The 14,737-nt window shown below is 38.0% G+C and overlaps 2 protein-coding genes, 1 long non-coding RNA gene and 1 other non-coding gene across 4 annotated transcripts; 2 read left to right on the top strand and 2 right to left on the bottom strand.

The window, feature by feature from the left end:
• The first annotated feature begins 1,305 nt into the window (after positions 1 to 1,305).
• LOC107685481 (coiled-coil domain-containing protein 82-like) lies at positions 1,306 to 5,752 on the top strand. The gene is made up of 7 exons (XM_016482076.1): positions 1,306 to 2,226; positions 3,408 to 3,666; positions 3,807 to 3,899; positions 4,429 to 4,553; positions 4,695 to 4,865; positions 4,965 to 5,174; positions 5,266 to 5,752. The coding sequence occupies exons 1-7, from the start codon at positions 1,681 to 1,683 to the stop codon at positions 5,329 to 5,331; spliced, it is 1,470 nt and encodes a 489-aa protein (XP_016337562.1). The 5' UTR covers positions 1,306 to 1,680; the 3' UTR covers positions 5,332 to 5,752.
• A 33-nt stretch (positions 5,753 to 5,785) lies between these two features.
• LOC107685499 (proteasome maturation protein-like) lies at positions 5,786 to 7,255 on the bottom strand. The gene is made up of 5 exons (XM_016482097.1): positions 7,140 to 7,255; positions 6,997 to 7,057; positions 6,310 to 6,411; positions 6,114 to 6,207; positions 5,786 to 5,938 (listed from the first exon to the last, which is right to left on the bottom strand). Exons 1-5 carry the CDS (start codon positions 7,253 to 7,255, stop codon positions 5,871 to 5,873), a joined length of 441 nt encoding a protein of 146 aa, XP_016337583.1. The 3' UTR covers positions 5,786 to 5,870.
• A 65-nt stretch (positions 7,256 to 7,320) lies between these two features.
• On the bottom strand, positions 7,321 to 8,129 carry LOC107685505 (uncharacterized). Its single transcript, XR_001633959.1, has 3 exons — positions 8,043 to 8,129; positions 7,454 to 7,554; positions 7,321 to 7,371 (listed from the first exon to the last, which is right to left on the bottom strand). It is a non-coding gene; the product is annotated as an uncharacterized LOC107685505 (long non-coding RNA).
• Positions 8,130 to 10,173: 2,044 nt separating this feature from the next.
• On the top strand, positions 10,174 to 10,245 carry trnac-gca (transfer RNA cysteine (anticodon GCA)). The gene has a single exon. It is a non-coding gene; the product is annotated as a tRNA-Cys (tRNA).
• The last annotated feature ends 4,492 nt before the right edge of the window (positions 10,246 to 14,737 follow it).

The following is a 14,737-nucleotide window of genomic DNA, read 5'->3' on the forward strand; positions in this document are numbered from 1 at the left end:
TCAGTGAACAACGGCTCTGTGTAGTTAATGCTGCTCAATGTGAAAGCACGCAGGTGATGGAGATTTACCGCTGATTACAGAACCGGCTTTCTGACAAGATGCGCGTTAAATATCGCATGCGATTAATCGTGCAGCCCTAGTCTGTAGTTTTCTAAAAGTGCTGGGTTAAGAGTGGATTTCTTAAGTAGTGGGGCTATCCTAGCCTGTTTAAATGCTGAGGGAAAGACACCAGAGTGAAGGGATGTGTTAATAATGTGAGTGAGTGCAGGTACAACTGAAGGAGAAATGGCTTGAAGGAGATGAGATGCAATAAGATCAAGTGGACAAGTAGTAGGATGGTTGGAATGGATCAGATTGGAGACATCTGCCTCTGAGAGTGGAGAGATGGATGTGAACAAGTGTATGTTTGCTGGTAAGATGTGTTTGACAGTTTGTGGTGTGGAGAATTGTGGACTGATGGTTGTAATTTTGACTGATGGAAGAATGTGGGGAAAGTCGTCAGTTGTTAGAGTTGATGAAGAAGGGGGAGGTAAATGTTTTAAAGAGCATGCAAGAGTTAGACAAATTGTTAATTTTGTTGTGGTAGTATGTCCTTTTAGCAGTGGAGACATTAGCAGACAAGGAAGAGAGGAGTGACCGATACACACTAAGGTCAGTAGGATTTTTTGATTTGCACCACACCCTCTCTGCAGCCCTGAGTTTAGAACGATGCTCGTGGAGAACATCAGATAGCCAAGGGGCAGAAGAGGTGGTACAGGCTGGCCTGAAAGAAAGGGTGCAGACTGTGTCTAAACAAGATGTCAGAATGGAGCAGCTAGTCAGTAGCACTTTTAGCATCAAGTGATGAGAACTGTATATATACCAAAGCTTGAATATACACTCGTTGGAAACACCTTTCATCTCTGCTGCCTCTTTAGAATATTTCAACCAAACTGTTTATATAATACTCATTCAAACTAAAGGCTGCAGGGACTTGGTTTGAAAGGCCGGATTATTAAACCTATTTGGATGCAGGTAGGTAGTATTTAAAAGTGTATAGTGCAGCCTTTAGTTAGTATTATATAAACAGTTTGGCTGAAATATTCTGTCACTGTGCCTGTCAGTTTATGTGTATACCTCCTTTTCAGATGTAGCCTACTAACATTCAATTACAGACATACACATTTACACGATTACATTTTTTTTTTTTGGATAAAATAACAATAAGCATTACACAATGATAAAACCCATGTTGCAAATATAAATCACATACAACTATTCTCCTTGTCTTTGGGTGGCGCACTTGTGCCAGCTGATGTGAAGCTAACGACGGAAGTGCGTACCTACAAAAACACAGACACGCCCCCCATGTTAATGGCGCGTGTGGCGGACTACAGCAGAATGATACATGCTGATAAGCATTTTTATTCAAACCACTCGTTAAATATTGATTACAGCAATAGATTGAGCTTTATCTACATCTGCATGCACGGATCAATGATTTAGTATGAGAAAAACAGCTGAATAATCATTCACGAGACGGGAATGTAAATTTACAGAACGCGCACGTACGCAAGCATCCTGTTGCTGATCATGCGTCTATAGATACATAACAACTGGCTATAATATATAAAGTTTTTTTTTTTAAATTACAACATTTCTCGGGGTAGTTAAATCAAGGGTAACTTTTTCTCCGTAAAAATGATGAGAAGCGTAGGAAAGCTTTTTGGGTTAAGGCGAAAATGCCCGCCCCCCAAGTCTCGCATTGACAAGAAAAAGACTCGAGTGAATCCCATTGATCGTATGCTGGATGACAGCGACGAGGGCTCGTACGCCAGCACCACGAGCATCAGTTCAGAAAGTGAGTACCAGAACTCCGAAGATGATCCCGGTACCTCCGACAGCTCTTACCGAGCACGTGAGAGTGACGGGAATGACAGCAGCGAGACGGATGAGAAATGCGCCGTGCCCCGACGACAGAGGAAAAGATGCGCCAGCGCTCCTCCGCTAGATGACAGTGATTCCAGCGATTCTTCCAGCGACGTCGGCGGAGAGCCGCTCAGGAGAGTGCTGCAGAGAAAACGACTCAGGCTGCCGGAGGACTCCGAGGACGAGGCTCTGAGGGAGAAGAAGAGAGAGGCAGAACTGAAAGAAGCTGCTGCCAAGAGAAGAGAGAGGAAGAGTAAACTCACGGAGCTGTCAAAGAGAAGAAAGTCAGGCACCCCGCGGCGCAGGCGCAGGACGTTGGTAAGTTGATAAGGACAGAACCAGAAAAAGTACAATAGTAGCAAGCAGCACTTTTCTGGGTCAAGCATCATAACCACTTTAGTCCTTAGTAAAACACTTGTGTTTGCATATATTTTAATTAAGTATTTATATTTGCCATGCAGCTACTGCCATTTCTCTGTTTCCATGTTACAGTGCCACCATTTGACCAAACAGCATCAAACTTAGCATGTTAAGCTACCCCAGGTGCATGATTTACAGATGTATGTCAAATTTTGGGAAAATTGGTCATCCATCCATCCATTTTCTATACCGCTTTATCCTCTGCAGGGTTGCGGGGGGGGTGGGGGCTGGAGCCTTCACAGCATCTAGGGCCGCAGGCGGGGGACACCCTGAAGTGATGGCCAGTCCATCACGGCTGAAATTTGGTCATTTTGTGCATAATTTATTTAACTGAAAATAAATTAGGCTAATAATGATTCATTTATAAGGTTGCCATGTTGATCAAAGTTCATCGTGTTTTTGATATTGATGGTAATGTATTTGATTTATTTATCCTGTCTTCTGTGACTGAGAGAAAAACATGTCCAACAAGTTTTGTGACAATTGGCCATTGTTAACTTTATATTTTGGCCACTGAAATCTGATTTGCTGACTTGGCTTTAAAATATGCAGTTGTCCTCATGAACCCACTTGTTTATGAGTCCAGAGGTATTGCATACAAATACATACAATTTAAATAATCATTAACTCTGAATTCAGCTTGACAAGACAGACTACATGCATGTCCAACTTGATAAAGATTGGGGGAAACCTAGGAGTAGTGTACAATATCCAATACCTAATATGATGTATAACTTTCCTTGTAGAATTAATGGGGAATTTCTAGGGCTGAGGAGTTCATGGATATGAAACAACTGTTTCTGACACGCATGGTTTAGGAAAAGCTCAAATATATTTTGTTTTACTCTACAACCACCAATTATCTAATTCATGTGACTTTTTTTAAATCCACGAGTAACTTTTAATACAAATGAAAAAGTTTCAACCATTTACAATTTCCACTCTTTAGCAGTTTCAGCTTTAAGGTGGAACAAATTTCTGTTATAATAATAATGGTCATGGTGACAGAAACCAAGGGGTTTCCTGAAAAAAGTATTGGCTAATAACTAGATACCTTGTCTATTGGATCTTTTCTGCAGGGTTCAGAAGAAGAGGAGAGAGAGGAGATCAAGGAAAACAAAGTTGAAGAGCAGAGTAAAGCAGACGATTCTGATGATGAATCTAGTGTGGAAGAGAACGGCAGTCCTCTAAACAGCAGCGAGGAGGAAAAACTTGCTGGCAGTAGTGACAGTCTGAAGGATTTTATTGTGGAGGAAGATGAACGGAAAAAGGATGAAGATCAGGAGGAAGAGGGGGAGGCCAAAGACAAGACCTTTCTCTCTCACCTTCCACGCCAGTGTAAGACCACGTGATTCTGGCTTTTGTTTTGCTTACAATTTGGAATCCCACTATGTGCAGATGTGCCTGTAGCATTTAAGTTAATTTGAAAATCTCATTTCCCATTTTCCCATCTCACTTCATTTCCCCTCCCATTACAGTTATCACAGGATCTCAGCTCACCCACTTTCACGTGGTGGTCAAAGCCTTGCTGATCAATGTACTGGACTCAAGCTTCCTCAAGTCACTTTACAGTATGTTCATCAAGTTATTCCTTATCTTCTTAGCACTGGATGTAGAGCACTTTCTATAAGATACAGAAAAGGCATTTAGAATTTTATAAAAGATTTCTATTTCAAATAAATGCTGTACTTTTGAAACTTCCATTCATTTAAGATTTATGAAAAAAGTATGTAATATCATGGTTTCCACCAAAATATTAAGCAGCACATCTGTGCAATATATGAATATTCAACAATGAAATATTTCTTGAGCACCAAATCAGCATATTAGAATGTTGTCTGAAGGATCATGAGACGCTGAAGACTCGATTAATGGCTGCTGAAAATTCAACTTTACCATCACAAGAATAAATTACATTTTAAAATTGTATTACAATAGAAAACAGTTCCTTTAAATTGTAAGAATATTTCACAATATTAATGTAATTTTATTTGCATATATTTGATCGTATAAATGCAGCCTTCAGAAACATTAAAAAGTCTTACAGACCCCATACTTTTGAATGGTAGTGTATATCTGACTTTGTGTCAATGACTGCAGGTGGTGAGCGAACGAAACGATACGCCCAGGAGATGAAATCATCATTGCTTCATTTTGATGAGCGACTGGTTCTTCCACGTCTGGAGAACCTGAAGCAGAGGAGCCGCTGGAAAGACCGTTACAAAGTAAGCCCTTTGTGTTTGTATTTTTCATGAAAAGATGTCACATTTCTAAGTGATTGCTTTACTATTAGTCACTTGTATGTGAAGTTTAAAAAAACATTGTGTTGTGGTGCAGATTTGTTTATCATTTTCGTTTATGAAAAGGAAAGGGTTGAATGTTATCCCAAATTGCGGGTAATGATGACAAGGGTCCAGACGAAGGGATGTGAAGCCTGTGAGCTTCATCGAACGGGACGCTTCACTGTGCGCCTCTCTGGCCAGTTGTACCACAACAACTCCCTGCAGGAGGACCAGTTCATGCCTGATGATTCCCAGGTTGTTTTCCATGCAAATCACATATACAATTTAACTATAAATTGATTTGAAGACTAATTTCGAGCACTTGTTGATGGAATATTTATTTAACAATTGCAGAGTTTCTTTGTTGGCTCTGTCTGTGCCAGTCGTACCGAGGTCTACCATGCCCTAAAGCACTTTAAATACCATCTGTTTGAGAGGTGTCACACAGCTTTAGAAGCTCAGAAGGAAATACAGGAAGGAGATACAGGAGAGGATGGCGAACCAGTTAAGGACACAGTCAACAAAGTTTTTACTAAACTGCAGGATGGAGGATGGATCAGTGAGGTGTGAATATGTAACCTTCTTTTATGTGTCTTTAAAAGCTCTTTAAATATGTATGAGCAAACTGATTCCTGTTTTCTTTCTATCCATTTAGCAATATGAGAAGTTTCAGGAACATCTCAATTCTGCTGATTTCTTCCAGGAAGAAAAGCTGGACTGAAAGTGTTGAATTTTTACTAATGGCATAGAATATGCAGTTTTATTTCTGTAAATATATATATACATTTTTTGTCGTATGAAGCATGGCTAACTTTTGAGTTGTTAAAGTGTGTGCCCTTAAGATCTAGCATTTTAATTTTATAATTATACTACTGTGTAAATTGCTTCTGCATGATTGTTATAAATTCAATCCTGAGAATATACAAACAATAATACAACCCAAAATGTAACAAATTTCTCAGAATCGTGAGGATTAAAAAAGACAAGTGTATTTTACACTGAACGTTGTGCTTTCAAAGATCTGTTTGCTATTTTTATGCCTTCATTTATAAATAATCCCATTCTAATGCTTCCGTGTAAATGCATCCGAGCAATTTAGCAGTGTTTCAATGTTCTTTTAATAAACAAGATTCATAACCAGGTTCTGTTTTGCAGCACAATTTCTGAATTCAAGTTTTACATTTTATTAGAAACTGCGGTCAAACAATGCATATAACACAATCTACAGGTTTGGGTGAAAATAGCGCAGAAACGGCATCCTCACAGGACACCAAGCTTGTATTCGGTCATGATGTGAGGATCGCCCATTATCTCACTCAGGACCGGATCTGGGGGAAAAAATGCACATGAGACCTAGTATGCTGCACAAAAGTAGCTGTCAAAATCTCCAGCAATCATCAGTGCCATATTTGTATAAAGCAAAACCATGCAAGGAACTAAATAGGTCATAACTTTGCAGACTTAAAAGGTAGCGTGCGAGTAATAACGAATGTTTCTTCATACCATTAAGGATGTCCTGAAAGCCAATGGAGTCATCAGTACCTCTGAGGGTATCCAGGGCCAGATTTGAGCTTGGCAGGAAGGGCAAACGCTGAATCTGAAAGCAAGCAAGTGAAACATTTAAATACAATAGTCTTCCATAATGAGTATAGGGTGTTTACAGTATAATTTACATGTTTATGACACTTGCTCACAATACCTGTCTAGCCGCTCTGTACTCCATCTGTAGTTTGAGGGGAGCGTGGAGACCCTGGATGTTCCTTAGTGTGTTGAAATTCATCTTGTCCTGGTTAAGCTGAAACTGGTTTCACACAATACAAGCTGGTGTTACACTTTATTTTAGGGTGTCCTTGTTACATTGTAATTACAAAATAAGTATAGAGCAACATTAAAGAACACATACAGTTACTACAGTGTTAGCTGCTTGTAATTATGCAGTAAAATAACCTTTAACCCAAACTGGTTATAAACCTTTACAGCACGTGACACTGTGTTCTACTTAAAAGCTCGACAATAATAAGCACTGTTGGTTTCAATACACACATTAATTTATTATTTATTTTTATAAGTTCTGAGGCTTATGTATGATAATGCACTGATACCTATATGACGTAAAAATTTGTTTTTTTAATGTTTGTATATTTTAAATAGTCTACTTTTTACATATTTGAAATGTATTACAATTAGTACTATTGTATGTAATTAAAAATTGATGTAATATATTTTTGTACTTAAGATGGTACTTACATCATTGTACATTTCTAGATTTTGCAAGAGCATTACCCCCCATCATTTCTCCCCCATGTATTTATACATTTAGATGTCTTTTGTAGGATCATGTACATTATCAATGCACTCAAGAATCCAAATCTTAGATTCTACTCACATTTTTCTCAGAAAGCTCCAATGGATGACTTGGTAGCAGCTCATTCTTTACGCTTGAGAACCTATGATCGCATCACAATGAAGGATTCAGAATACAAATGGGGCAGAAAAAAACATTTACAGGTTTATTTGGCCAGAACATACCCCCTGCGTAGAGAGTCCTGAACCCCATAAGGACCCGCCTGTGGACACAGACCTGTCACGGGAACACTGTCCTTCAGCTGAGAGCGCAGGCCACGGGTATTCTGCATAAAACACATAGTATTATAGAAACATTCATTAAAGGAAGCTGATGTAAAAAAAAAAAAAATCACGTTAAAATGGCGAAAGCTCCAATGGATGACTTGGTAGCAGCTCATTCTTTACGCTTGAGAACCTATGATCGCATCACAATGAAGGATTCAGAATACAAATGGGGCAGAAAAAAACATTTACAGGTTTATTTGGCCAGAACATACCCCCTGCGTAGAGAGTCCTGAACCCCATAAGGACCCGCCTGTGGACACAGACCTGTCACGGGAACACTGTCCTTCAGCTGAGAGCGCAGGCCACGGGTATTCTGCATAAAACACATAGTATTATAGAAACATTCATAAAAGGAAGCTGATGTAAAAAAAAAAAAAATCACGTTAAAATGGCCTGAATGACTGTGAATGAGGCAGTTACCACATTACATTAACGCACATTTCAGTCTCTTCAGTTAAGCCTACAAACTGAAAGTAAGGCCATGACGCATCACAATTCATTTCGAAGCTAACAGCTTAGTAACAAAATAAATTCTGATATTTGTACATTTAAATACGGAAAATAATAAGACATCGAGGCATCAAAATGTAAATTATAACTACTTATTCTGTCCTGGAATATAAATAAACACGAGCTGCTGTGCTACGCTATATTAGCTAGCTAATTAACGGCACAACACAAATAAGCACTTTATTAACAGTAAATGCACGTTGCACACTGTATGAAGAGCAGAAAATTAACACACATCACCACCCTATAAAGTGCAACAAAAGAAAAGAAAACACTGAAGCTCTACACTACCATTTTCAAGCGACGTTCGTCTTTACGATCAGCATAAATTTACTTCCGGTCTTCTTCTTCTTCTTCTTTTTTTAACGGCGGTTGGCATCCAGCTTATTGGTGCATTACCGCCACATTCTGTTCCGGAGTGTGGATCAAACAGTAGGTTCACAATCTAATTCTATAGATGGTTACAAATGTTTGTAAGTGAACAGTCTTTATGGTTTCGTGTTCCTTTTCATCTTTTCCAAAGTATTGGAGGAATTTATTTTCTTTTAAGATGGGATTTTGACCCATTAATTAATTAAAACGGCCTTTGATTAGATATCAGATATCAGATTGATATCTGATTTTCATGTGCAGGTGTATTGGAAGATGTCGTACAAGCATAATTTTACTCCACATAATGTTATCATTTTGAATAACAGGTGTATTTTACATAAGAGGAAATCTTTATTTTATAAAGACTGGACCATTTTCTTTAGTTGTCAAAGCTATTCCTGTAGTTGTGAGGAATTTAATTAAAGGTATATTACAATATTCTTCTGTAATACCTACATACAATTGTTATTTCTTGGATGTTAAATGTAATAACAAGGTTTTGAGATCACTACAAAATAATATTTTTTAAGAAAGGTTTTATCTGAGAAGTTTTCAAAAGCTGACACTATCAAAGTTAGAACTAGATACCTGTCATTTCCTTTGCTACCTAATATGAAAGAAGTACACTTCAAAACTATCAGTGGTGTCTTAAATTTGGTGTTTTCATGCAAAACAAAGAGATTGAATTTCTGTGCAATAATAAGTAGATTGTAGAAGTTTTAGATACATAAATGTAGATTTGTTAAAGGGGTCATATGACGTTGCTAAAAAGAACATTATTTTGTGTATTAGGCCAGCGGGCTTGAGAACGGCGCGGCCGGCGGATTCGACGAAGGAGTGGCAACCACATGTGACGACCCCGGGCTGGACTCCGCTTCGTCCACGGTGAAAGCCGATCCGGCGATCCACAGCGTGCCACGAAGTTGATGTATTTCCTCAGCGACCAGCACGGATCAGCTCTAGGCATGACGAAGCGGATATCGTCCTCTTTTGGAAGGCCAAACAAAGTAGTTTCGCTTTCACAACGAAACACACAGCGTCTTAATAATAAATAATAATCAATAATAAATAAATAATAATCAATAAAACGATTAAAGACAAAGAGTGCCTTAAAAATCTCTAAACTTCTACCCCCCCAATTCATTTCATTTGTCTAATAATTTACTTTACATGTTTTGGTAATATTTTAACTTTTATTTATATACTTTATTTTTTTATTATTATTGTTCTTGTGTTTATGATATGCTGCTTGGATTTATTGTTAATGTGTTTAACAATGGAATGATGACAACGCCTGTTTGTTATTTTAAGGTTTAATAAAGTGATTTAAAACAACACCAACAACAATAACAAAAACAATCTAATTCTATACAATGACATGGGTATAGACAGGGCCGTCCTTAGCTGACGTGGGGCCTGGTGTGAGTTTGTGGTCCTCCTCGGTCCGTTCCCCATTGGGCCCCCTCAAGTGCGGGGCCCAAGGACGTACCAGGGTATAGAAGACGAGGGAGAGGAGAAGGGGGAAAATCCTTCTTATCCATCATAACCTATAATAAAGCCCAGCTTCCCTTAAAAAGACTAATAGAACTCTAACCTGTGCTCAGTATGTCATACTTAAGGCTGTTCTTAAAGTGAGACTCTACACCCCGAACTCCTTTATAATCTAAATTATTTTCCATCACCTCTTTCAGTGTCTTGTATTTTCTACAATGTAGAATTACATGCTCAACTGTTTCCTCTTATTGACACTCCTCACACAGGCCAGTTTTAATGTTTTATTTAGTGCACAATGCCCCTTGTTCCACTACTTATGTACTTCCGGTCTCCGGAAATACTGTTATCATGTGATCGCGACGTATGCAATGTTTTTGGTTGCTGTTTATTTAAAAAAAATGTTGTTGTTATTATTGACAGCATATACCATATCACGGAGCTATTTCGTTCAAATATACTCGTATAAATATGCTCAAATATACGTTCGTTCTATAATTCATTGCGCTGATCCTCAGTTAATTTCTAGTAGGTGTCTGTGTAGACTGGAATTATAGAAGGGGGTATAGCTCAGTGGTAGAGCATTTGACTGCAGATCAAGAGGTCCCCGGTTCAAATCCGGGTGCCCCCTCAAGAATTTTTTATTTTATGCCTGATGTCTTGGCTTAGTAAACATTGTGTGCATAACACATTTTCGTCATCAAATGGTACACACAAAGAAAGCCAGACAAAAGACACAAACTGTGACCAGTGGTGCCTGCAGCTGCACGCACCGTGCTTGCGCTCCGACTGTCCTGAGAACCGTTTCCCCCGCAAGTGTTTCAGCAGTTATTACGTGTGTCCAGTAGCTATTTCTGTCGATTGAACCAGCGATGCCAATCATTCCTGAATCATTTTTTTCCTTTTCAGTCAGTTGGCCAAACGTATCGAATTGGTTCGGACCGCTCTCTCGTTGAAGCGATTTCTCAATCAGTATGAGACACACAAGCGATTCAATAACCCATAGAACAAACAGCGCTGGATGGGTTGGTGATGGGAATACTTTTTTAGGGAGCCGGATCATTTGGTTCAGCTCGAGCTCAGCAATAAGAACCGACTCTTTCGGCTCTCAAACAGCTCTTCATTTAGTACACTATAATTCAGCTATATTTAGCAATGTTTTGAGCTATGACTGGTATGTGTGCACAAATATAATTTAAATTATTCAAAGTAATTATACTAAACACAAATGCCATAGTTTTACATTATCGTTTGTAAAAACCAAGAGCCGTTCGCGAAAGACACCCACAAAATGTTTAAACAAAAGGCTTGAGAGGTAAGGAAAACTGAAGAAATTCAGCCAGCGCTGTGAAATGCAAACAAGCAGCTATTCGCACCCAAAGTGTTTGCTCGCGATTTATTTCAAGCGTCTTTCTAACCGTAAGAGCTAGAAGGATGACCTTCGACCATTTCCGTTGCTTCTCCGCCCCGCAGTTGCTTTCTGGCCGTTCTCGTGTCCCGTTTTCTACGGATCGTTCTGCTCAGATGTGCCGTTGCTTTCACTGATTGTTTTGTCTCAAGAGTCTCTCTCGGGTTATAGAAGTGCGAAATAGTTGCATGAATGCTAGACATTCAAGACAATTGCAATTTATTTCAGTTATTTTGTTTATAACTGAGTCAAACGTCTAATTACACTAACATGTGCAAACAACTATTTTTTTCTTTTTTCTTTACATTTTCCCCCTGAACTATAGCTAAATAGGCTACATTAAAACAAAGCTAACAACCATTCAGAAAAGATACAATACAGCACTGGTATATTAGAACAGAAAGGTATAATCAAGTAATCAAATAAGTTTCATATTATACATTTTTTCAACCATTTATTAATTACAATTAGCCTACCATTGCCCAAAACCTACCCCAAAATATTATCCAGAGTCAAACGTGTAATAATTATTTGCATTTTAAGTTGTTGCTACATGTGAAAACAAAGTGAACTCAGGAAACGGAGGTGTTTGAGGTGTAGACTTCACAGTTAAAAAAAGGGGGCATTTCATGAATGCTGTGCAACAGGTCATCTGAAAACCTCTTGGTTATTTCCTTCTCTCTGCACCCTTCACCCACACACTCGTGGCACTTTCCTGTGCAAATTAAAATTGTATCATATACACTATTGTGTTACTGAATGTATTTGAACCTTAATACATTGCATATCCTAACATTTTTGCTGACACCAGGAACAATGCCTCAGGATACTCCAGGTAAGACTGATTTAATTTCATTCAACCACAACTTGGTTCTGCATTCATAAATTGGTATTAATTTCACTCAAGACCCTGTGCATGTATATTTACACCTTGCTTTAAACAGCCGTATACCATAGCAACATAATAGCATTTTTATTAAGGCAACATTAATTTAATTTTGTATTTAATTTTTGTTCAATTGCCCAGTGAATTTTTCTGCCATTGAAGAAAATGCAAGTGTTGAGAACAATTGCTCAGGCAAAGATCCTCTCATCAGTATTTCTATAGCACTGTGGCTTGCTGTCATCGCATCTGTCTTCTTTCTCTACTTGTACTGGAAGCACATCAAACTAAGGTATTATTCATTTGCTTCTTTTGTTTACATTATAATCTAGAAGAATTCCACTTATGTAAAGATGTTTCAGCATTTGCATATCAAATTAATTTTCCAGTGTCCATGTTTCATACCAACATAATTCAGAGATGCAAGAGAACAATTTACATTCCGAAAAAACTACTGATCATACAGTCCAAAAAGGCAAGCAACAATATTGTTAATTAAATTCATGATGGTCACAAAAAGTAACTTTAAAAGTATTAGAATTTGCAAAGTGCCATTTTATGCTTCATGTTGAAAAACAGCTAGTTTGTTAAGTTATAAAATGTTTGCAAATATTTAAATATTATAAAATTGCAAATTTTTTTGTGATACATTTTAAGAGATTGTTTTATTTTGTCACAGAGCTCGAACAAAGCGAAACAGAACAGTATGAATCTCTTATACACAGAAATGAGGGTAAGTGCACAATCTGAGATAAATGATCTGATAGAGCGACATACAAAGACATGTGCTGTTTATCTGGGACGCATTTTGTCAATTTGCATCTGTACACTGGAATCAAATCTACTTTAACATCAAAGACGAGATAAACCAAATACCTTTCACACTTTTGTTAGCCTCCACTCTAGCAATTCATACTTGAAATTATGCTGTTTTGTAGTAAATGTCTGATAAGTAAAACATCTTTTCTCCATTTAAAAGATAATTATGAGAGTCTGGACACAAAACAAGTGGAGTCCATCTCAGGAAATGAGGATTCTACCAGTGCCAAAGACTTCTAACCTGAAAGAACGCAATGGAGTAATACACATAATAACATATATTTGCTTGTTCTGGACACTTTTCCCCTCAACAAGAGGAAGGAGAAGATCGAGGGTTCTGAAATGGTGAGGAAAAAAGCAGGTGTATAAGACACTGAACACAAATGAATGACAACAGAGCCAGAGTTTCAAGCAGTTTAATGCCCCGACACTCTCCAAATGGTGGATTCAGGTCGGCATGTCATTCTGATTAATAACAACAATAACAAACACAAAGAATAATACAAAACCATTTACATGACATCCTAGTTTTGTGTTGAAATACTGCAAATATATATAGAGAGATTTTTTTTTTTTACAGAGTATAAATAGGAATAAAATAAGAAACACAAGGTGCTACATGACCGTTAGACTATCAGTCAAACTGTCTTCTCAAGGCTTCTTGTCAGTGATCTTACATGCTGAAGAGTGGTCCATTTCTATACTCCCCCCTTTGTTTTAGCATTAAAGAGACCTGAGTTCATTTGTGATATAATACTTTTTTTTTTTAAGTAAGGGAAGGGAAGGGAAGGAGCAGTTGCATATAGTAGATATAGCATCACATAACTTCCTTCAGTGGCATTCGTGTGGGTGCTCAAGTGCCTGTGGGCATCTCAGATCAACATGCGCCGAGGTTAAGTGCTTTGAAAGAGCTTATTACATTCACTAAACTGAGGACTCCACAAACCGGAAAGATTATAACAAGCAATGTAGAGACTGATATCACTGATATCTCCTCATCTGCATTTCTGAGCTCACAATAGAAACAAAGATAGTGACACAAGCAGGGTCTATCTAAAGCACGACTCTTGCACTGATTGCACTATGTTACTGAGGTCTCTTTGTTGTGTGTGAAAATGGAGTAAATTTGCTCAAGATGGAGTAACAACCTTGAATATTCTGCACTTCATTTGATTTGAAAGGTGTATTAGAACAGCAAACAGCATCCTTTTTCACAAACCGTTTACTGTTAATACAGGTGCATCTCAATAAATTAAATGTCGTGGAAAAGTTCATTTATTTCAGTAATTCAACTCAAATTGTGAAACTTGTGTATTAAATAAATTCAATGCACACAGACTGAAGTAGTTAAGTCTTTGGTTCTTTTAATTGTGATGATTTTGGCTCACATTTAACAAAAACCCACCAATTCACTATCTCAACAAATTAGAATATGGTGACATGCCAATCAGCTAATCAACTCAAAACACCTGCAAAGGTTTCCTGAGCCTTCAAAATGGTCTCTCAGTTTGGTTCACTAGGCTACACAATCATGGGGAAGACTGCTGATCTGACAGTTGTCCAGAAGACAATCATTGACACCCTTCACAAGGACGGTAAGCCACAAACATTCATTGCCAAAGAAGCTGGCTGTTCACAGAGTGCTGTATCCAAGCATGTTAACAGAAAGTTGAGTGGAAGGAAAAAGTGTGGAAGAAAAAGATGCACAACCAACCGAGAGAACCGCAGCCTTATGAGGATTGTCAAGCAAAATCGATTCAAGAATTTGAGTGAACTTCACAAGAAATGGACTGAGGCTGGGGTCAAGGCATCACTTTTCCATGACATTCTAATTTATTGAGATGCATCTGTATATACGGACACTCCTAGTAGGTTTGAAGCTAAATTTACTTTTTGAACATAAATGTGACCTAAACGGAAAATCTCTACTGTCTACATATTAGTCATACAAGAATTAGGTCGCTGTACATCATTACTAAAATATCTGACACATTTCGATTCAACTGCGATATA

The sequence above is a fragment of the Sinocyclocheilus anshuiensis genome, unplaced genomic scaffold (genome assembly GCF_001515605.1).
Source record: "Sinocyclocheilus anshuiensis isolate Anshui unplaced genomic scaffold, SAMN03320099.WGS_v1.1 scaffold922, whole genome shotgun sequence".
Taxonomy (NCBI): Eukaryota; Metazoa; Chordata; class Actinopteri; order Cypriniformes; family Cyprinidae; genus Sinocyclocheilus; species Sinocyclocheilus anshuiensis.